Source organism: Lampris incognitus, chromosome 13 (genome assembly GCF_029633865.1).
Source record: "Lampris incognitus isolate fLamInc1 chromosome 13, fLamInc1.hap2, whole genome shotgun sequence".
Taxonomy (NCBI): Eukaryota; Metazoa; Chordata; class Actinopteri; order Lampriformes; family Lampridae; genus Lampris; species Lampris incognitus.
In genome coordinates, this window is record NC_079223.1 from 43,399,250 (window position 1) to 43,423,467 (window position 24,218).

Below are 24,218 nucleotides of genomic sequence, written 5' to 3' on the forward strand. Positions count from 1 at the left end.
ACTGCTCTGGGATTTGATATTTGTTATCAGGACTAGAGAGAAGACGACCCCCTACTGGCCCACCAACACCACTTCCAGCAGCAACTCGTTTTCCCGGGAGGTCTCCCATCCAAGCCCCCATCCCTGCTTAGCTTCCGTCATTTGGCAGGGCTGGGGTACATGTTGAATATAGTCGATTATGGTTTCTGTTGGATGGGGAGAAATATACTTGTAATGGGGCCTCTTAGAGCTGCTGTCGTTTGTGCTGTTCGAGTTGTGTGTTGAGTGTTTTACTGTTCCTGCATTTGTTTGTTTGCACCAATGACCACATGAATTTCCTTAAACTTGACTCGAATGATCCTATACGTCGGGATGCCATCCAGCGCTTCACCCGTGCCCTCGTCCATAGGGTTTAGTCAGGAAGGGCGTCCGGCGTGAGATTTTGCCACATCATTAAGCGGATGGACAAGACTGTAATATCTACTCCCGTATTTTCACAATGTGTGTCTGGTGTGTGGTGTGTGTCTGTGTGAGAGTCTATAAACGGCCAAACTGAAGCACTTGGGGCCTTGATTCTTTTTGGAGGTTATTGGGGTTGATCGGAGGCACCTATAAAAAAATAGCAGAAAATTAAAATTATGCATAACTAATTATGCATAAATGTGCAAAATATGCATTTTTCTAAAAATGGCTAAAAACCACTTTTCTCGGCGTTTCAGATGATTCTGAGCATTTGGGGGGAGGGAGTTGGGGGGGGCAGGGCGGTTAGCTGGCAGGATGAAGAGGAGGGAGATTTAGACGGGTGGATAACCAAACCGCTACATTGTAGCGGGGTTCTTCTAGTTCTCTAGGCCAGTGGTTCTCAACCTTTTTGGGGTCCTGGACCCCCTGCGTATTTTTGATCTACCCTGAGGACCCCTCCACCTGATCTTGGGGGAGGGGGGTTGCAATTTGTAGAAACAGTAGAAACTGCATTTTAAATTGCATTATAGCATTTATTCACTCTTTGGGGCAAAAATAAGAGCTTTCAGTTGTAACTTAGATATAGTTAACAAAACAGAATTCTTATGCAGTAACTTTCAGATATATGTAACAAAACAGAATATGTATTCAGTAACTTTCAGATATATGTAACAAAACAGAATATGTATTCAGTAACTTTCAGATATATGTAACAAAACAGAATATGTATGCAGTAACTTTCAGATATATGTAACAACAGAATATGTATTCAGTAACTTTCAGATATATGTAACAACAGAATTTTTATGCAGTAACTTTCAGATATATGTAACAACAGAATATGTATTCAGTAACTTTTAACAATGCAAACGGGAGCGAGATCTCTTATTAAAATACAATAAATTACACTTGTGAAACAGATGTAATTAGAGAAAAAAGTCATGTTACCCTTTATACTTTAGGTAGATAAAGGTCTCAGTCATATTTGAGTGAAATAATCCTATTTCCATAAATGTCATAGGATCTTTTTTTTAAAGATATTTTATTTTCACGGACCCCTTGCAATTACACCACGGACCACTAGGGGTCCGCAGACCCCCGGTTGAGAAACACTGGGCCCTAACGGATGATTTGGTTACCGGCCGTGCAGCATACACACACAAAAGCGGAAATAAGATCCGGTTAGTTTGTGTTCCCGCCTCCAAACCAAACCGGGGGGGGGGAGGAGGGATCTGGCTCTCTTCACTAATGTAATATGGCCGCAGCGATGCGGAGCGGCCGAAACCTGCGGGCCGGGACTGTGCTGAGATCAGCCTCCAGACTTGCACACTCCGCTGTGAAAACCCAGTACGACGCCCTCGTCATCGGTGGAGGTATGGGGGGGGGGGGGGGGAGAGAAACACCCCAAACTTTACTGTTTTATGTCGTTGACGTTTAGTTTGGCAAGTTAACGTTGGTTAGCTGCGCTTGACCGACGTGCCACCGGTGTTGCGCGGAATTGCGTGTCCCCCGCAAAAAAGATGATCCCCGCGTAATCAACTAAGGCGGACTTTGGTTATTATATTTCCGTTAGAAAACGAGCAGACATGGCGACGTGTTGGTTGCGCAGTTTTACTAGTTTTACATTTTCAACACGGTTCTCACAAACAAGAGCAGCACACTCAAGACAGGCCAGTCGCTTGTGGCTCCTCTGCATCTTCCAAAACTAAGAGATTAAAGATGTCAGAGGCAAAACAAACGCTTTTTTCCCCCCTCGACCATCGTGTGGGATAAAGACGTCATGCAAATCTAATTGTTACGACGGGCCTTTCTAACTGCATGTTATTCACTGCACTGAACTGACAAACGTTACATATTAAAAACCAAGGGGATACATATTCTACAGGGGATACAAAATTTGGCGCACCAGGGGGCTTTGATTCGATTAGAAGAGAATCTTTCAAATGTCGTTAAATAGTTTGATTTAAACTGATTATTGTAAAACATTGCACGTGTTTGGAGTTGAACATTGATTGTCTTAGACCGTCACCCGGATCATTAAACTTTGGACTCGGTCATGTTGCCTGATTGCAGCTTTGCATGCATAAGCTGCTCATAGCCATAATGCCTACTATATCTATATCTATATCTATATCTATATCTATATGCTAGTGTTGATAAAGGAACATTGAATAGGAGGGCATTGCAAATAGATGTAGTAGATAGATAAGATTATTGAAGTAAATCACTGAAAAGGGGGGAGGATAACACTAATAAAACTGGTCATCAAGTTCACTTGCCCCTGCAAACACAGTCATGAAATTTGAGCCTCGGGACGGGCACAGTCCACCTGAGCTCTCAACTTGAACTCTTATCAGTGTGGCACTCAAAAGTTTTTTTTCTTGGAAAAAAAATGTCTGACGGTTACATTTTATTGTAGGACACAATGGGCTGGTGGCGGTGAGTTGATGCATCCACTTATCTACCAACACCTTTGTCAGCTCTGATTAAAGCTACAGAGTAAAGATGCTGTGTGACTGTGCATGTGTGTGTGTGTGTGTGTGTATACATGTGTGCATATGTAGGCGGCTTACCTGCAGAAGGGGGGACTGAAGACGGCGGTGTTGGAGCGCCGGCATGTGCTGGGAGGAGCAGCGGTCTCGGAGGAGCTTTTCCCAGGTAAACAAGGTCCCTAGTGATGCACTGAACTGGGAACTGTCTTTTTATACAAAGAGCAGATTAACATTCAAGCAAAAGGCCCCGCACGGATGGACGGGGTTGGTGCACGACCTCTGTGCGAGTGGTAAATGAGTGACAAATACACACTACGCGTTACGGTCACGACAATGTTGTGCCCCTCTACCCCGCCACACTAGTGCACATAATCTCCCTTTTGCTTATACGCTACACCAGGGGCGTTTCCAGGATTTGAGGACATTCAGGGCTTGGCCTGGACTTGGGGGGGGGGGGTCCTCCTCTGGAAATTTTGTTTGATAAACAAGCTCAATTCTGATGCTTTTTTATGCACTCTGGCACCTTAGTTTCATTCAAAGTACATGTCTTGATCATTGAAAAATTGAAACGTGTACCTCAAACGCCGTTGTTTATTCTCCAGATTAATTGTGAATTGTGATGTTGAAAACATCAGTAGGTGTGAGTAATTAGTGTTAGTATTGAGTAGAAGCAGAATACCTCACAGCTGCTATCATTAAACATTTATTGACATGCTACAGTACCAGACTAGAGAAGGAAAAGTTAAATGTATGTATGCTAAATATTAATTTATTGGAATATTACACACACACACACGTGCATCTATCTATACCGTAATCTTCAATATTTGTTTCTTTTTAGCATAATGCATGTTAATATGCGTCTTACCAGCATAATACTCAATGTTTTCCCAAATTCCATAGAGGAGACCCGTGTCTGCATTGTCCTCTGATATGGAAATTTTTTACTTTTACTTTTCTTTTTTGTTGGTTTGTACTCTGAATTTTTTCCCCCCACTAACTCATCATTCCCTTGCCCACCAAATTTTAGATCCTCATAGGTATTCACTTTTTAATGCTGTATCATACCCCATATATGTAAATGTGATCATGATACCGACCTCCGGCTCCTCATGTGTGATGATACCGTGTTTAAAGGTAACATGAATTACGCTGGGTCAATAATATGTTGTGCATGCTTCCTCCCATGTGCAGGTTTCCACTTCTCCAGGTGCTCCTATTTGCTCAGTTTGTTGAGACCCCACATATACAACGACCTGGAGCTTAAGGTGACCACACAGCCGCTACACACATGCACGCAACGTCTTTATATAGAATGCAGGGAAACCGAATCAAGACACACTATTTATGTCTGAGCACATTTTATGTGTGTACATTTGCACATATACGCACGTGGGTGTGCGGTCGTTTATTTGGTGTTCCCGGGTCTTTAGAAACACGGGCTGAAGGTTTACCTGAGGGACCCCCATGCCTTCACCCCCATGTTGGAGGAGGGGGTGAGAGGTGCTCCACCACGCTCTCTCACCCTGGGCTCGGATCTGGCCATGAACCAAAGGGAGATCGGCAAATTCTCACACGGAGATGCCAAGGTATTGCAAACTGAGTCATAAAGCTGTTTTCATGAACTTTCGGTTTGACGTGCCGGCACCTGAAAGGGCTTTAAAGCTGAAAAGCTGGCTTGCACAATCTGCCCCCTCGCTCCAGAAGCAAGAACTACAAACGAGGTGTAGCAGCCACTGTCGCTTGTGGGCCGTCAGCTCAGCAGTAAACAGCTCGAACCCTTTAAAAATGGCGTCCGTGCAGATCACGTGATGTATAACAAACTAAATGGGAGCACTGTTTTACAGTAATATGGATTATAGAGATGGAAATAGATCAGCTGCGTCGCCACATCACCACCTTTCAGTCCTTTTTACTGTTTTGAGTAGGAACTTGTTTTCTGCACACGGGGATCGCTGGTTCGAATCCCCGTGTTGCCTCCGGCTTGGTCGGGCGTCCCTACAGACACAATTGGTCGTGTCTGCGGGTGGGAAGCCGGATGTGGGTGTGTGTCCTGGTCTCTGCACTAGCGCCTCCTCTGGTCGGTCAGGGTGCCTGTTCAGGGGGGAGGGGGAACTGGGGGGGAATAGCGTGATCCTCCCACGCGCTACGTCCCCCTGGTGAAACTCCTCACTGTCAGGTGAAAAGAAGCGGCTGGCGACTCCACATGTATGGGAGGAGGCGTGCGGTAGTCTGCAGCCCTCCCCGGATCGGCAGCGGGGGCGGAGCAGCGACCAGGACGGCTCGGAAGAGTGGGGTAATTGGATGGCTTGTTTGCAGTCACGTGATTCTGATGACGCGGGAGATTGAGATGGAGGGCGGGAAGTGAAAAGCAGCATGGACGAGATGGAGCTAGTTTAGCTTGAACTGTAGTTTACACGATATTACGAGAGAAAGGTATAAACAGGAAGTAAGATATGTTGGACATGATCCTTATGTTATGAAGAGGGATTTTTGTTGACGAAGTGGTCACTGCACACACATGCATGTTATCCGACTCCGCTCCTCACGACCACAGACGACGGATCATAAGCCATTTTTCCCCGCCATTTTTGGTCAATTTCTTGCATCCCTCCCGCCATGAACAACAACTTTTGGTACTCAATAAAAACTCCTTGTGGTTTCTCAGTTAATGACGCCAACATAGGCATTTCGAAAGTTGGTGATAGTGCTTCCTATGTAGAAAATCACTTCCTGCCCTCCATCTGTAGTTTGTGACGTCATATGCAAACAAGGGGGGAAACCCCCCCCCAAAAATGTCAACAGTGTTATATGGAGACTGTCTCCAACCATGGCTAAGATGCCACCTAGTATTATGTGACCTGGCTGCATGGTCAAGATGGATGAAGTAACTATTCAGCGCAGTCGCCTCACAGCAAGAAGGTCCTGGGTTCGAGCCCCGGGGTAGTCCAACCTTGGGGGGTCGCACCGGGTCGTCCTCTGTGTGGAGTTTGCATGTTCTCCCCGTGTCTGTGTGGGTTTCCTCCGGGGGCTCCGGTTTCCTCCCACAGTCCAAAGACATGTAGGTCAGGTGAATCAGCCGTACTAAATTGTCCCTAGGTATGAATGTGTGTGTGTGTGTGTGTGTGTGTGGGGGGGGGGGCTGTGTGATGGCCTGACGGCCTGTCCAGGGTGTCTCCCCATCGGCCACTCAATAACTGCTGGGATAGGCTCCAGCATCCCTGAGAGCAGGATAAGCAGTTCGGATAATGGATGGATGGATGATGAGGGAAAATTCAGTATTTTAGCTTTAAGCCATTTTCTGCCGATATAAACTGAAAACTACTTTAAGGTCTGCTGTGGTTAGCCATTTTTTTTTTTTTGGTTTCTCATACAGACCTTTTCACCGCCTTCAATTTGTCCCTCATCTTGACCCTTTCTGTGACGTACCCACAGGCCTTTCCGGAGTTCGTCACTTACCTGGAGAAGTTAGCAGGGGCCATTCAGCCACTCCTGGATGCCCCTCCCGTAGATATCCCAGGCCTCACCGCCGGATCACTGAGGAGGAGGCTAACTGCATCCAAGACACTGATGCCGATAGTCAAATGTGGTGTGTTGCGAGCCCTGTGATTGCAGAGTAATTTTGTCAAACAGCCAGAATTTTCACAAAACATGAATGCATGAGGACGAACAACATTTTAAACCCCAGAGGTAACTTTGCACATCATGAGTACATTTTGCTTGTGTGTCGAGGTCTGAAACTGGGCAGGAACATCCCGGAATTGTACGAGATCATAACCGCACCGATAATGAAGGTCTGTCATAGCTATGGTTATAACGCATGATTGAACTGAGCTTACTACCTTGGTATGACGCCGTCAAAGCTAACCGCCTTGCGCGTGTCTCTAGATCCTGAACCGGTGGTTTGAGTCTGAGCCTCTGAGGGCCACGCTTGCTACCGATGCTGTGATAGGCGCTATGACCAGTCCTGATAGTCCTGGCAGTGGGTGAGACATACAGTCAAATACAGTGGGACACTCACATACACATGCATACATGTATAGTATATTATACACAGATGTAATTGGAATGAATTGATAATCATGGCTCCTTCAGCCAGTTGACTTCTGCCTCACATGTTCTGATCCGCGAAGGTACGTGCTCCTGCACCATGTGATGGGGGAGCTCGAGAAGGAGAAAGGAGCGTGGGGCTACGTGGAGGGGGGCATGGGAGGCGTGTCCAAGGCTATCGCTAGCTCTGCTCGCTCCCACGGGGCTGAAATCTTCACGGAGAAGGTGAGCTGGTTTTGATCATTACCTGCTGGAGATAAAACCATGCGGCGATGCCATTGGAAACGTTGGTAGGTTCTTTGGCGTCAGTTAAGCAGCAAGCTAACTGAGGACGAGATTGGTTTTTTTTTCCCCTCTCCCCGATGCTGAGCGGTTTTGGTTTTGGACTGGATAAGGTACAATACGTACATTTGGCAGGAGGTGGAGCAGGTACTGGTGGGCTCTGATGGTGCTACCAAAGGAGTGGTGCTGAAGGATGGCACAGAGATTCGCAGCAAAGTGGTTCTGTCCAACGCTACTCCATATGTCACCTTCAAAAAGCTCACGCCACAGGTAATCAAGAGAAGCAAAACGCAACATATAAATGTAATCCCAGGCATCAAAGACGGTTGAATCAGTTCATCTGGATACAATGTTTATTGACAGATACATTTTATCACTCATCGAAGTGACACCTTCAGTCAGAGAAGAAGAGGTCACTTAGATCAGTGGTTCTCAACCTTTTTGGGGTCCTGGACCCCCTGCGTATTTTTGATCTACCCTGAGGACCCCTCCACCTGATCTTGGGGGAGGGGGTTGCAATTTGTAGAAACAGTAGAAACTGCATTTTAAATTGCATTATAGCATTTATTCACTCTTTGGGGCAAAAATAAGAGCTTTCAGTTGTAACTTAGATATAGTTAACAAAACAGAATTCTTATGCAGTAACTTTCAGATATATGTAACAACAGAATATGTATTCAGTAACTTTCAGATATATGTAACAAAACAGAATATGTATTCAGTAACTTTCAGATATATGTAACAACAGAATTTTTATGCAGTAACTTTTAACAATGCAAACGGGAGCGAGATCTCTTATTAAAATACAATAAATTACACTTGTGAAACAGATGTAATTAGAGAAAAAAGTCCTGTTACCCTTTATAGTTTAGGTAGATAAAGGTCTCAGTCACATTTGAGTAAAATAATCCCATTTCTATAAATGTCATAGGATCTTTTTTTTTAAAAGATATTTTATTTTCACGGACCCCTTGCAATTACACCACGGACCACTAGGGGTCCGCGGACCCCCGGTTGAGAAACACTGACTTAGATGAGGGATGAAACGTATCCGTCAATAAACGTTGTGTCCAGATGAACTGATTCAACCTTCTTTGATTTTCTCACCTGGATTATTGAGCATGCATCAAGACATAATCTCAGGCAATTTGTTTTATTTTCTAACCCAAGTGTTTTTCGTTGTAGGGTTCTCTATCTCCCGAGTTCATCAAAGCTATAGATCAGATAGATTACACCTCTCCGGTCACCAAAATCAATGGTATACCGCACCCGTCCAAAAAATCATCTCCCAAGTTCTCGGGGGCACATTTCATATGACTTGATTCATTTCTATTCTATTTTGCTGGGTTTGACTGAAATTACCTGACATGGTCATCCAACACCATTTATCTACTCCAGTCACTTCAGTCACATTTAAGGTACTCTCAATAAAATTTTGACTTTTTTCAAAGCAAAAAAGTCAGGCATTGTTTATCAGGCGACGTGGGATCTACTAGATGTGAAAGAATAGCTTTGCTGGGAGCTGAGATTCCTGGCTTTTAAAACCTGCGTTTGTCCCCAGAAGCTTGATTTTGGCAAACAAATCAGTAGAGGGCGTCCCGCCCCTTTAGAGCAGTGGTTCTCAACCTTTTTGGGGTCCTGGACCCCCTGCGTATTTTTGATCTACCCTGAGGACCCCTCCACCTGATCTTGGGGGAGGGGGGTTGCAATTTGGTAGAAACAGTAGAAACTGCATTTTAAATTGCATTATAGCATTTATTCACTCTTTGGGGCAAAAGTAAGAGCTTTCAGTTGTAACTTAGATATAGTTAACAAAACAGAATTCTTATGCAGTAACTTTCAGATATATGTAACAAAACAGAATATGTATTCAGTAACTTTCACATATATGTAACAGAACAGAATATGTATTCAGTAACTTTCACATATATGTAACAGAACAGAATATGTATTCAGTAACTTTCAGATATATGTAACAAAACAGAATATGTATTCAGTAACTTTCAGATATATGTAACAAAACAGAATATGTATTCAGTAACTTTCAGATACATGTAACAACAGAATTTTTACGCAGCAACTTTTAACGATGCAAACGGGAGCGAGATCGCTTATTAAAATACAATAAATTACACTTGTGAAACAGATGTAATTAGAGAAAAAAGTCCTGTTACCCTTTATAGTTGAGGTAGATAAAGGTCTCAGTCACATTTGAGTGAAATAATCCTATTTCCATAAACGTCATAGGATCTTTTTTTTAAAAAGATATTTTATTTTCACGGACCCCTTGCAATTACACCACGGACCACTAGGGGTCCGCGGACCCCCGGTTGAGAAACACTGCTTTAGGGAACCAACGTAGTCCCACAAAACTACAGGTCCTCCACCTTCCTCTTGCTGCCTGTTTCAACATGCCAGTATGAAGGAGCCAGCAAGCAGCACAGCTCTGAAGAATCCCAAAAGCCTTTTTCATCTGGCAAAAAAGGAGACGTGAAAAACGCAACTCCTAAACCAGAACAGCCTCGGCTACACCACTATCAAGGCATGAAAACCAGTCCCGAGCTGGCCATGTTGGAAGGATTAGCAGCATCGCCATTGAATACATAGCTATACGTGATTATTATTATTATTTTTATTTTTTGTTGTTGATCCCCCCCCCCTTTTCCTCCCAATTGTACTTGGCCAATTACCCCCCCTCTGCCGAGCACACCACCACGTGCCTCCTCCGACACACGTGGCGTCACCAGCCGCTTCTTTTCACCTGACAGTGAGGAGTTTCACCAGGGGGACGTAGCGCGCGGGAGGATCACGCTATCCCCCCCCCCCCCCGAACAGGCGCCCCGACCAACCAGAGGAGGCGCTAGTGCAGCGACCAGGACACACACCCACACCCGCAGACAAGGGCAATTGTGTCTGTAGGGACGCCCGACCAAGCCGGAGGCAACACGGGGATTCGAACCCGTGATCCCTGTGTTGGTGGGCAACGGAACAGACCGCCACGCCCCCCCGACGCCCCGTCACGTGACATTTCTGCAGGATCTCTGCTAGTTGGCTTGTGAAATTGTTAGATGTTTTTTTACGTCAGTGACGTCATTTGCGGGCCACTGTTTGCGGATATTGCGGCAGTTCCTACCGGTCGCCGATGATAGTGGTCACAAGAGACCAAGGACACGGTGTTTACGACGCGAAGCACCTCCACATAGCAGCCCCCCGGTGCTGCGTGTGTGGTCCGCTCGCCCTCGTGGAGAATTTCCTGCCTGCTAAACCCGCAGGTGAGCGAATGTGTGAGTGAGCGCACACCAGGTCCGCGAGGGGCCTCGCGTCTGAAAATTTTACTGATTGTACCTTTAACTGACACAATTCTTCTTTGTAGATTGATTCAAAAGCCCTCCGCAAATCTAACTGGTAGAACAGGTGAATAACTTGTGATAATCATGCTCATAGAGATAGAGGAGGGTTTGGAGCCACATGCATGAACCCCACAGGTGGTTAAACTCACTTTCTCCTCTTGTCTTCTTCCCAACTTTTTTAATAAATAGTAACACGAAGGTGAATTAACTATCCGTTTTCCTTCGGGGGGTGGTGGGGGTATCAATGGTGTGTTATCTTGCATGTGTCAAAAATTAACAATCCGTGATGCTAACAATTATAATCACAGTCAGATAATATCGCCTTGATGAGGTGAGTAAGAACATTTTTGTCATGCAAAATAGATACGGGCACGTGTATGGGCGGCGCAGCGGTTAGCGCGGACGCCTCACAGCAAGAAGGTCCTGGGTTCGAGCCCCGGGGTAGTCCAACCTTGGGGGTCGTCCCGGGTCGTCCTCTGTGTGGAGTTTGCATGTTCTCCCCGTGTCTGCGTGGGTTTCCTCCAGGTGCTCCTGTTTCCTCCCACAGTCCAAAGACATGTAGGTCAGGTGAATCGGCCGTACTAAATTGTCCCTAGGTGTGAATGTGTGTGTGTGTGTTGGCCCTGTGACGGCCTGGCGGCCTGTCCAGGGTGTCTCCCCGCCTGCCGCCCAGTGACTGCTGGGATAGGCTCCAGCATCCCCGCCACCCTGAGAGCAGGATAGGCGGTTTGGATAATGGCTGGAAAATAGAGACGCAGAAAATGAGTGATGAGAAAAGGGACGTAAATCCCAACACAGACACTGATCCCGTGTAAGCTTCCCCATGTCGTGTCCTTCCCTAAACAGTGGCAGTGGACAAGCTGCCCAACTTCCTTGCGTCTCCCACGCCAGATGGGAAGCCGGGCCCCCACCATCAGTGCTCCATTCACCTCAACTGTGAAAGCGTGGAGGTGCTGGAGACCGCATACAAAGATGCCATGCGTGGACAAGCCTCAGCAAGGTACACACACAGACACGCACATATGTAATTACACGGTTCATACACACAGATTTTATCTCACCAGTGTGACCCTCCGTCCTACAGGCCCATGCTTGAAATGACGATCCCGTCTGTATTGGACCCTACTCTGGCACCGCCTGGCTGCCACGTAGTGTCGCTGTTCACCCAGTTCACCCCCTACTATCTAGAAGGGAAGGAGTGGACAGACCAGGACAGGGAAGCCTTTGCTGATGTCGGTGAGTGGCTCCGAACGGTCCAGAAGCCAAGCGGTGGCCGAGTCTTGCTGTGTCAGGGAGCAGTACTGTGGTTGCGCAATAAGCTGTAGAAGCTGCGTACTGATTAACCTGCTGCCCTGGTGGGGAAAAAAAACAAAAAACGTGTTTTGTTTCTCTTTTCCCCTCAGCCTTTGACTGGGTGGAGCGGTACGCCCCCGGGTTCAAAAAGTCAGTGGTGGGAAGGGACATCCTTGCCCCCCCTGACCTGGAGCGGATCTTCGGGCTGACCGGAGGGGTGCGTAGTAGGTGTGACGGCGCTGCACAGGGAGCGAAATGGTGACGGAAAAACGGATTTGCATAGCACCACATTTTCCTGGCCTCGGCATTAGGAAGTAGTCGGCCTTCCTTGTTCTGCGTTTCGCTCAGCGGACGCGGCACATACACTACTGACTCCTCAGTAGTGTATGTGTATAGGCCAGTGGCTCTCAACCTTTTTGGGGTCCTGGACCCCCTGCGTATTTTTGATCTACCCTGAGGACCCCTCCACTTGATCTTGGGGGAGGGGGGGTTGCAATTTGATAGAAACACTAGAAACTGCATTTTAAGTTGCATTATAGCATTTATTCACTCTTTGGGGCAAAAGTAAGAGCTTTCAGTTGTAACTTCGATATAGTTAAGCAATATATTTATTGAATTTTGTTTGCAAATTACATCAAAACAAGTAATAGCACAGTACAGCAAACATTTTCACCCTCCCCCCCCCCCCCATAACCCCGTCCCTATAACAAGTAATACAATTCAAAGCAGGGTTAAAGACGATAGTAAAGATAAAAATTAAATTAATAAAAATAATAAAATAAAATAATAATAACAATAATTTCTTTCACAGACTGATTAGAGGGTGTGGTTCCCCCCCCCCCCCGTTGCTTTTACGCATATAAACAGTCAGATAGAGTTGTTCTGCTCCCCCAGAGCTCGTTCTTGCTGAAGCGAGTTACCAACATTAGTATTACGTCTTAAGAAGTGCAGAAACAATCCCCAGATTTGATCAAAAACACTTTGTTTACGTCTAACAATATACATGATCTTTTCCATTGACATGTTTGAAGCCATTTCTTTAACCCACATACCAATTCTTGGTCCATCAACACTTTTCCAATTAAGAGCAATTATACGCTTTGCTTGTAATATACACATATCTATAAATCTGAACTCATTGCTATGTAAATGTGGGGTGGTAGGATATAAACCAAGAATGAAAAGCTTTGGACTCAATGGTAATTTCTTTGACAAAATAACTTAGATATGGTTAACAAAACAGGATTCTTATGCAGTAACTTTTAACAATGCAAACGGGAGCGAGATCTCTTATTAAAATACAACAAATTACACTTGTGAAACAGATGTAATTAGAGAATAAAGTCCTGTTACCCTTTATAGTTTAGGTAGATAAAGGTCTCAGTCACATTTGAGTAAAATAATCCTATTTCTATAAATGTCATAGGATCTTTTTTTTTTAAAGATATTTTATTTTCACGGACCCCTTGCAATTACAACCACGGACCACTAGGGGTCCGCGGACCCCCGGTTGAGAAACACTGGTTTAGAATGACTTGTTTGTTACTCAAACTGAAAACATTGGGAGGCCATTTTAAACAGCCGGTGACTCATTTCTCTCTCTAAGACCGAATCGGACCAAAGCAAGGAAACGGAAAAAAGTAATATTTCAGTCCCAGTTGAGCATAAACCTGCGTTTTCTTATGTTTGCAGAACATATTTCACGGATCGATGTCGTTGGACCAGCTGTACCTAGCACGACCTTTGCCCTCTCTCTCAGACTACCGCTCACCTATAGAAGGGCTGTATCTGTGTGGCAGCGGCTCTCATCCAGGTTTGTGTGTTATACTTCATGAAAGAACCACAACGCACTCTAGTTGTGGGATTAATGATAATGATAAGAACACGTTTTATTTGTACAGCACTTTTTTTGGACCCCCCCCCCCAATTATACTTGGCCAATTACCCCACTCTTCCGAGCCGTCCCGGTCGCTGCTCCACCCCCTCTGCTGATCCGGGGAGGGCTGCAGACTACCACATGCCTCCTCCCATACATGTGGAGTCCCCAGCCGCTTCTTTTCACCTGACAGTGAGGAGTTTCACCAGGGGGACGTAGCGCGTGGGAGGATCACGCTGTCCCCCCCAAGTTCCCCCTCTCCTCCGAACAAGCGCCCCGACCGACCAGAGGAGGCGCTAGTGCAGCGACCAGGACACATACCCACATCCGGCTTCCCACCCGCAGACACGGTCAATTGTGTCTGTAGGGACGCCCGACCAAGCCGGAGGCAACACGGGGATTCGAACCGGCGATCCTCGTGGTGGTAGACAATGGAATAGACCGCCACGCTACCCGGAATATACAGCACTTTTTAAAATACTCAGATGCTTTGTAAAAATAAACATAAAACACAACATTAGACACACATTAGAAGCGATTCTGAAGAGGGGAGTTGTGATTAATGATTGTAGTGTGGGCAGATCGATGAAGTCTGTGATGTGTTTGGGGAGGGAGTACCAGAGGGAGGCGGCAGCTATGGAGAAGGCTCTATCGACCCAGGTCCGCTGCTTGGTCCTGAGTGGTGGAGACAGGAGGTTGACGTCAGAGGAGCGAAGGCTGTGGGAAGGGGTATGGCGGTGGAGCAGGTTGGTGAGGTAGGAGGGGGCCTGGCTATGGGGGGGCTCTGTGAGTGAGGTGAAGGACTTTGCATTGGGGGACAGGGAGCCAGTGGAGGTTCTCGAGGACAGGGGTGATGTGGTCACGGGAGATGGTGAGCAGGCGGGCAGCAGATTTCTGACTGTACTGGAGTTTGTTGAGGATTTTGGATGATGAGCCGTAGAGAATGCTGCTGCAGTAGTCAATTCTGGATGTGATGAAGGCATGGCTCAAGATGTCAGCAGCGGAGGAAGAGAGTGATGGGTGGAGATGAGCTATGTTTTTTTTAGGAGGAAAGGGGCAATTCTGGTGATTTGATTGATGTGGTGCTCAAAGGAGGGGTTGCTGATGAAAATGATTACCATAGTTGTGGCTGTGTGGGGAGGGGGACAGAGTGGAGTTATCCATAGTAAGGCAGAAGTTGTGGGCGAGATTTGGGACAGACGATGATCATGTCAGATTTATCACAATTTAGTTTGAGGAAGTTGGCTTGCATCCATGATTTGATTTCAGTGAGGCAGTTGGTCAGACTGGGTGGGGTAAGTTGTAGTGGTGATGGATTTAGTGGAGATGTAGAGCTGAACGTCATCCGTGTAACAGTAGAAGTGGAGACCATGACCACATACGATGTTACGAAGGGGGGGGGGGTATGTAAAGGATGAACAGGAGAGGACAGAGCACTGAACCCTGGGGGATCCCTTGGGACAGAGGAGCAGTGACGGAGATGCAGTTGTTGATGCTGATGAACTGTTGTCTGTTTGTGAGATATGACTTTAGCCAGGAGAGGGCAGTACCGGTGATGTTGAGGGAGGATCCAAGACGATGGTTGATGGTGTCAAAAGCTGCTGTGAGGTCGGGGAGGATGAGAATCCTGAGGTGGCCTGATTCTGCGTAGAGCAGGAGGTTGTTGGTGATTTTAAGGAGGGCTGTTTCTGTGCTGTGCTGTGAGCGGAAACCAGACTGAGATGGCTCAAACAGGTTGTTCGAGATGAGGTGAGCTTTTGCGTCGGGAGGTGACGCCATGTTCCAGTATTTTTGACAGAGAGGGGAGTTTGGAGATCGGCCGGAAATTGTGCATAATATCAGGGTTGAGTCCAGACCTGTTGAGGGTGGGGAGTGACAGCAGCCAGTTTGTGTATGGGGGACTAAACCAGAGCTGGGGGACGAGTTAATGATTTCTGTGATGAGTGAGGAGATAGTTGGGAGACAGCCCGTAGCGAGATTGGATGGGATGGGATCCAGAACACAAGTGGAGCTTCTCATTCCTACCATAAAGTTGGACGGCTCCATTACAGACACAGGGGAGAACCTTGACAGGGGCTGAGTGGGGGTGGGGGTGGGGTTGGGTGTCAGGTTGTTGTAGATGGTGTCACTTTTAGTTTGGAAAAATGAAAGGAAAGTGTGATACCGGATTAATAAAGTCACATGCCCTCTCTGGGGTTACCCTGAGTCTGAGTTAGAGACTAGAGCCCTGAGTTACCCCGGGCTCTAGTCCTGCAGTGGGCCAGACTGAAACACTGTTAGGAGCCCGGGTCAGGGTAAGGGGCCAACAGAGAGGGCTGGCATAGGTACCCTCTGTCACCAAGCAGGTGGCCATCAAACGCTCCTGTAATTATATGGTGGCTATATTTTGAGTGTGTTGAAAGAGGAAGACAAGGGAATGATATCGTACCATGTGCAAATCCGCTGCCGAGGGTACACTCGGGACGCATTCGTGAGTCATGCACAGAACCGGACCACTTGGCTTCAACATTCGTGATCGTGTGCTGCATCACATACGATCTTGACAGTGCAGAGAATGTGAGATATTAGGTGCAGTATATTGTGATGCACTGTCCTTGTTTTTGCAAGACAGCAGTCAACGTACCTGCACATTAAGGCTGTGGCAAGACTTCCTATTCACACAGTCTCCTGCAGTAACTGAAGGAGCGGTGATGGGGATATGGGTGCCATCGATGTATAGGCTATCACGTTGGGAAACCCTGCAAAATAAAAAAGTCATTACTGAGCCCAGTCCGAGGTCGCAGCAGAATGTCATTAAGAGAATGTGATTTATTAAATATCATCGCTAGGTTCAACTGAATGATTTCTACATCGGTCACCTGCAATCCTGCAGAACTCCTCTCTGATGGTCCTTAGAGGTCTGTGCCCAGGGACCACTGCCAAAATGTGCAGTGGGTGTTTAAGTGCAAGGAACACTTTTCACGGCTGTACAAACAGCTGCTTTCCTGATAGGTTCTGTGTTGCCAGTGTTATAAAGGAAACTCCCACTGGCACAAAAACAAAGATCGGGGGCGTCCGGGTAGCGTAGCGGTCTATTCTGTTGCCCTACCAACATGGGGATCGGTGGTTTGAATCCTCGTGTTGCCTCCGGCTTGGTTGGGCGTCCCTACAGTCACAATTGGCGTATCTGCGGGTGGGAAGCCGGATGTGGGTTGCTGCACTAGCGCCTCCCCTGGTCAGTCAGTTCGCCTGCTCAGGGGGAGGGGTAACTGGGGGGAATAGCGTGATCCTCCCACGCCCTACGTCCCCCTGGTGAAACTCCTCACTGTCAGGTGAAAAGAAGCGGCTGGCGACTCCACATGTATGGGAGGAGGCATGTGGTAGTCTGCAGGCCCTCCCCGGATCGGCGGAGGCGGTGGAGCAGCGACCGGGACGGCTTGGAAGAGTGGGGTAATTGGATTGGTACAATTGGGGAGAAAAAGGAGGAAACCCCCCTTCCCCCCCAAAAAAAACCCAAAACAAAACAAAGATCAACGCAAAGAATTGTCTCTGATGTGAGAGCATGTCCACAGTGTGTAGTATTAGAGATGTGAGGCTGCAGAATGTTGTTCAGATAAATGGGGAGAGTGTGGCGAAAAATGGTGAAGTTCGAGTAGGGAGTCATCAGGGAATGATGGCACATCTAACCGGGGTCCCAAAATCCTCTCCCGACGTAAGGCAATGCAAATTAATTCGGCTTCAACATCGATGAGGTTAACAAGGAAAGGACACCCCATGTCCGACAGCCGCTTCAGGCTCAGCGGGAGGGAGGAGATTGGAGGGGTGGTGGTGGGGGGGGGGGACTCAGGGTTTGTTAAAGAAAACGTGCCAGTGAGCAGGTTAGGTTCACAGACTCATGATAAGTGACCCAGAGTTTGAGTGACCTCTCTTTTCTGGAACGGAAAACCCAGAGTTTCCCTCGTGGTCAACAAACTCAAGAGTTTCCACTAAACCCGCTTTCTGGGACCCACCCCCAGGTTGTGCTCACCGGATGTTGTGTTTCATTGTCTCTCAGGCGGCGGTGTGATGGGCTCCCCCGGCTGGAACGCAGCCCTTGTTGCCATGGCTGACCTGAAAAAGAGCTGAGACGTGAGACACGGCAACGGGCGGACTCCTCCATCCTCGTATCCCCCCTCCACCGTGTACTGCACATTAGTGGATGTCTGCAGGAATGGCCATCTTTCACTCCGTTGTGTCAACTTGTTTGGTTTACAAAGATCCCCGAAAGTAGGAAAGAAGCGTTGCACGCTCTGACTCCATATATGCATTTCTCTTTTATTGTTTCTTTGTTATTTAGGTGACGTTTCGGCCCTCTAGACCTTCTTCAAGATCAATAAAAGTAGGACCCGGGCACTGGTATGTTATGTAGGCCACATCTTAGTGGCACATCTGATGGGGATTTGACCATCACGTTCCACCATTAGGCTGAGGAAGACAATCAAGAGGCCTTCAGCGAATCAAGACTCTTAACAGTGACAGGAACCACAGCCAATCGGATCCCTTCGAGCAAAATGACAACAACCATTATGTCTCGTACCACATTTAGAGATTTAAATTTTACATTACAATTTCTTGGTTATGTACACTACCGTTCAAAAGTTTGGGATCACCCAAACAATTTTGTGTTTTCCATGAAAAGTCACACTTATTCACCACCATATGTTGTGAAATGAATAGAAAATAGAGTCAAGACATTGACAAGGTTAGAAATAATGATTTGTATTTGAAATAAGATTTTTTTTACATCAAACTTTGCTTTCGTCAAAGAATCCTCCATTTGCAGCAATTACAGCATTGCAGACCGGTGTGTACTACTCCCTTCAGAGGACAGCACAAACAGGCTCTAACAGGTACTATTTAATGAAGATGCCAGTTGGGGACCTGTGAGGCGTCTGTTTCTCAAACTAGAGACTCTAATGTACTTATCTTCTTGCTCAGTTGTGCAACGCGGCCTCCCACTTCTTTTTCTACTCTGGTTAGAGCCTGTTTGTGCTGTCCTCTGAAGGGAGTAGTACACACCGGTGTAGGAAATCTTCAATTTCTTAGCAATTTCTCGCATGGAATAGCCTTCATTTCGAAGAACAAGAATAGACTGTCGAGTTTCAGATGAAAGTTCTCTTTTTCTGGCCATTTCGAGCGTTTAATTGACCCTACAAATGTGATGCTCCAGAAACTCAATCTGCTCAAAGAAGTGCCCATCCAACCAATCCAACTTGTGGGAGCTGCTTCTGGAAGCGTGGGGTGCAATTTCTCCAGATTACCTCAACAAATTAACAGCTAGAATGCCAAAGGTCTGCAATGCTGTAATTGCTGCAAATGGAGGATTCTTTGACGAAAGCAAAGTTTGATGTAAAAAAAATCTTATTTCAAATACAAATCATTATTTCTAACCTTGTCAATGTCTTGACTCTATTTTCTATTCATTTCACAACATATGGTGGTGAATAAGTGTGACTTTTCATGGAAAACACAAAATTGTTTGGGTGATCCCAAACTTTTGAACGGTAGTGTATATTCAAAAATTTAAAAAAAAATACATGTATTTTGAATAGATTTCTAGTACAGAAAACGTTAACCCTCAGCTCTCGATGGACATCATAAACAACTTAATCTGAATATCCAGTGGATCGAGGTACATTACAGGAGACGGTCTACAGCCAATCCACGAGGTTCGCTGTTCGTTTCTCCCAGCTGAAACAGTCCAATAGGTCCAGAAAAGGTCTCGCTTTACGGTAATGCAGCCTTTAAGACCGGGGAATGACAACGTTTAATTTATATCTCCATATTACCAGAAGCACAACCCCAGACCATAACTGGCCTCATGTCATGATATTGATATAATGTCTACTGTATCGCCCGGCTCGACTCGGAGTGGGATCCAGCAGACACAGAAAGATGTATACCTCGCTCTAGACCATTGGCTTTCCCTCCGTATCGTTAGCACAGCCACCACAAGAGACTTATTGTTATAAGACACCGGTACACAAAACCCTCTAGTGACGCCGCCTGCTGCTGTAGTCAGTTTAGCCCCCTAAAAACATCCAACAGCAAATCAGTGATCCTCACAAACAGATGTAAGGACTGCATTTAAAAAAAAAAAAAAATTTGATAAATTTAAACTTGTCCTAACCTTTGCAGATAACATTTGAGAATGCCAGTCACACATTAAACACTCCTGTGAGTTGAGGTAAACTAAAATCATGCAAATAAATTACATTACACAAATGATTCATGATGGAAATGTTGTAATTGTGAACTTTTGTTCCAAAAAAAAAATTCTTACCTTTATCCCCACACCACATAGGCTTAACATGGATTCTTTATGACAGAATAAGTAATACCCCCCCCCCCGCCTCCCCATTCACTGCAAGCTGTTAGGAGACTTTGGGAAGAGGAGCTTGGAGCGGAAATGACGGATGACGACCGGGAGGCTGCGCGTGACCCAATACACACCCCCTCACCACGTGCAAGACACAGCTTAACACAAACTAGGGGTTGTTTTGAGAGCACATTTGCCCAACGCTAGACTGGCCTGAATGTCTCCTAGCGCAGACCCTCCCCCGTCCTCGCTGCGAAAGTCAACCAGCAGATCGCACGCAGATGTTCTGCTCATGGCAGATGTTCTGGTCATGGCCCAACCTCAACACGTTTTGGACCAGTATTTCTAACGCCTGTAGCAAGACGTTTCAAAGAGGCGTCCCTCCTGACCCCATATGTGCCCTGTTCGGTTTTGCTCCAGAAACTCGTACCCCTTGAAGGCAAAGCACGTGCAGTCATAGCATTTACCTCCTTGCTCGCTAGACACACTCGTCAAGGCTCCACACAGCAGTTTCTGAAGAGTTGGGCCCCCTTATCGAGTGTTACAAGAGCTTACAAATCCCACTCAGTAAGGAAGATTAGAGTTAGATAGAGATGGCAGAGAACCCCCCCCTTTTTTGTCTGCTCATTTTCCTTTTTCTTTTTATGTTTGTATTACGAATAATACGTATGGCAAGGTATATGTGCAGCCTGTGTACTAATCTATGTATATGGATTAGGTATAATGCATTTATGGTTATGTAATTCCCTATATATTCACGTGCATGTGCATGCAAATGTATTGCGAAAACCAATAAAAGTTGTTAAAGAGGGAAATTCCTACCTATGTAATTGCGAGGTAGTCTGTCGCATCCTCAGCTGAAATACTCGTGTGGTCTGTCCGAAAATAAAATCATTTGAAATGGTAAGGTGGTTTACATGCCGGTTGTTATTTGTCTATTGTTACACCTTTTTACAGATCTATGGATGTGGTAACGTTCATACTGTAACGTGCGTGGATAAGGAGACACGCTGGCTGGCGGGTCTGACCCTTTAGTCGAGCGGTTAGCGATGTCTCCCGCGGTGCGGGCGACACGGGTTCGCGTCCCGGCTGCGGCAGTTCCTGTGGTTGCCCCCCCGAATTCGCTACATTGGTGTCAGAAGTGGGATGGGGCGACCGTAAGGCCATCGGAAGCGTAGGCGCCCTGAGGCGTGAAGGAGCTGATATGCTTAAGCGCGGGGACGCGCTTCCCGAAGGGGGGGGTAGTGTAACGTGCATGGATATTATTCTTCCCCACCTGGATTCCGGGAAGACCCGCCCCTACTCTATCTCTGATTGGCTAATCCTACCCCTAACCCCACCCTAACCCTAACCTTAACCAACCTAATCAACGGAGACAACGAGTACTAGCCAATCAGAGGCAGAGTTCCCGGAATGCGGGTGGGGGGGGGGGAAACAAGGCGTCCCTGACTGACTGATTGAGTGATCCTGTTTGACACGATTGGGCCGCTGGATCAGGTGACCAATGACGTCACGGAAATTACATGATTGGCTGGCCGAGCACTGAGAGTCATGGGGGAGAGCGCACAGTTAAGGCAGCCCGAATAACCGTCACTCTAACAAAACACTCACTGGCGGATTCACAAGAGGACTAAACCTGCGCAAGTATGACAAACAGAAACCGAGGAATTCTCAAAGCACCCGCAAAGCGCGAAATGCGCCCCCAATTGTGCTGCCAAGCAAATGGCATCTCGGTGCTCCAGTGCTATTTGCACGTATTTACATTAGATAATATGCATATATTTGGCGCAAAATTGGCCCTTTTCTATGCAAATGAGCCTCATTGCAAAACAACAGCGCTAATAGCCACATGCAGTTAGAGGGGAAATTATTGGCGTCTTCAGAGAGGTGGCGCTACCTGACGCCCAGACTTTCCAGCGATCATGGCTGCAGTGATTGCAGCCCGGCGAAAAGCATCGTCATGTCCGGCGTGCTCGTGAGCGGATATTTCGAAGGAGAATAACACTTTTTGAAATTAACTGAGACCAGTGGCGCCCCCAAGGGGTGGCCAGGGGTGGCCACGGCCACCCTGATACTATCCCTGGCCCCCCCGCTGGCCCCCCCAGCTACGAGTCGCATATGCAGAATATGCTTCTGATTATGCATAATATGCTTCTATCAGATATTTTGCATTTGGTGCTGTTCATTTAAATCAATAAAGTATATTTTTCTAAACTCTCATATTGACAGTTTTCCACTAGGCTATACAGTATACTACAACAGCGTCATAGAATTCCCGAAATTCAGTCATGGCTTTTGGTTTTGGTGTACCACCCCAAGATTTTCCGGGGGCTCATTTGGCCCCCCCCCCCTATGAAAAATTTCTGGGGGCGCCACTGACTGAGACCCAAATCATTCGCAGATACAGGTTGCCAGATCTAACAGTTCTTGTTTGTACTCGATGACATCCAGGTCGACATACTGTGTTCGTGGTGCAAAGCCATAGCGACCCGGGGGGTCGCTCTGACTTTGCACGGTTCTGCACTGGGGGAGCGCAAGGGCTGATGGGACTGTTAAAGTTCACTTTAAATTGTGTTTTAGTGACGTTGTGTTCATGTATTGGTTATTGTTGTTTGTTTGGGGGTTCGACTTGGACTAAGTAGACGACCATTTTACTGACTGAATGACTGTAGGACCATGACTAAGACTGATGCTTTTAACAGTGAGCTGGGCATTGTTCGGCAGCCATTTTCGGTGCGCAAATAAAAGAGCACGCCCGGGGTCGTGCGATGTATGGTAGGCTACACGGGAGCTGCCATTAAAAAGAGGTCTCCGCCTCTCGACTGCTTCTTCTACGTCAACTCGTCCCATTTGGTGTCAGAAGTGGGATTTCGCTGAAGAATGGAAAGATCCAGAGACTGACGGGACGTTGAGCAGCCCCGCTGACGCCTGAAAAACCTGGCGGTAAAAGATGGAGCCCGCCAGAGATGGAAGTTTTCCAGCCCACCTTGATGGCTCCAGTGCACCGCGGCCCCACCGCCCCCTAGAGGCCAGGAGGGCCAGTACAGGGGACGCGTGCTGCCAGCCGCCACCGACTGCTCCTAAGAGGCCAGGAGAGCTGCTGCACATAAAACACCAGCCAAGCTGCCCAAGTACAATAGGATGACACAGCTAGAGCCGTACCTCTCGCCAGTCTAATTAGCCGCATGGCACAGCAGATACAAGCAATGAAGCTGCCAGCCACCTGGCATTGGAGGGAAAGGCTTTGCAGGTGCTCCTCAACCTCCAGGCTCTGACCATGGCGCTGGGGAAGCGATTCGGACAATGACCCTTCACTGACCAGAGCAGGGAGCAACTATCCAGCCACTGCCACCAAGAGGGAGAGAGCCTGGGCACCTTCGCCGCAGATGTACAGCTGCATGCCCAACATGGTTACTCGCAGTTCAACGCAGCCGCCCAAGAGGAGCTGGACCTCCACGCTTTCCTGCAGGGGCTCATGCCAGAGCGGTTGTTCCAACATGTTCACCTTGCCATGCCCCAATCCCTCAACGGGGCTGTCTGCGAAGCTGAATGGGCCAAGGTGGTACTCTCCACACAGCCTACCCAGCAGAAGGCCCCCGCTCTCCGACTGCACGTCAGGTTGACCGACGCAGGAGCGAACCAAGTTCGGCCTCTACCACAGCAGTCTTGGCAATGGCCTCCAACATCCATGTGACATCCACCCCAGCTGACTGACCGCTGTTACCAGTGTGATAAGCCTGGTCACCTAGCCTGCAACTGCCCAGCACCGACACTGAAAGCCAGAGTCAACCGGCTGGTGGGGAAATGACGGCAGAGTGGCCTAGTGAGGGGACCGCCACTCCAGTCTCCAGCCGCCCTTCAAGGCCGATGCACGCTGGTTGGCCGCCTGGGTCACGCCAAAGGACTGTATCTGAACTGCCAACTCGACGGTCAAACCTGCCGGGTTCTGGTAAACACGGGGATCTACTATTTCCCTGGTGTGACCTGGCATCCTCCCGGGCACCACCAGCCCACTCTCGGAGACATGGTCACCAACAATCACCCAGCTGATGACGGTGACAGGAGAAAAGACTGGCATGAGAAGGAAGAAGTCACCG

At 47.3% G+C, this 24,218-nt stretch overlaps 1 protein-coding gene across 1 annotated transcript; it reads left to right on the forward strand.

The window, feature by feature from the left end:
- Positions 1-1,696: 1,696 nt before the first annotated feature.
- pyroxd2 (pyridine nucleotide-disulphide oxidoreductase domain 2) lies at positions 1,697-18,357 on the forward strand. The gene is made up of 16 exons (XM_056292164.1): positions 1,697-1,814; positions 2,861-2,880; positions 3,006-3,099; positions 4,128-4,201; positions 4,367-4,522; positions 6,369-6,522; positions 6,666-6,727; positions 6,822-6,919; positions 7,067-7,208; positions 7,401-7,535; positions 8,451-8,523; positions 11,462-11,615; positions 11,700-11,851; positions 12,019-12,125; positions 13,601-13,721; positions 17,818-18,357. The coding sequence occupies exons 1-16, from the start codon at positions 1,697-1,699 to the stop codon at positions 17,886-17,888; spliced, it is 1,731 nt and encodes a 576-aa protein (XP_056148139.1). The 3' UTR covers positions 17,889-18,357.
- The last annotated feature ends 5,861 nt before the right edge of the window (positions 18,358-24,218 follow it).

Excerpts from the sequence above, each read along its gene's own strand:
- pyroxd2 (XM_056292164.1), top strand. The coding sequence starts at position 1,697 with ATGGCCGCAGCGATGCGGAGCGGCCGAAACCTGCGGGCCGGGACTGTG. Across the intron at positions 6,523-6,665 it reads GATGCCGATAGTCAAATGTG|GTCTGAAACTGGGCAGGAAC; the intron begins GTGTGTTGCGAG and ends TTGTGTGTCGAG. Across the intron at positions 11,616-11,699 it reads CGTGGACAAGCCTCAGCAAG|GCCCATGCTTGAAATGACGA; the intron begins GTACACACACAG and ends TCCGTCCTACAG.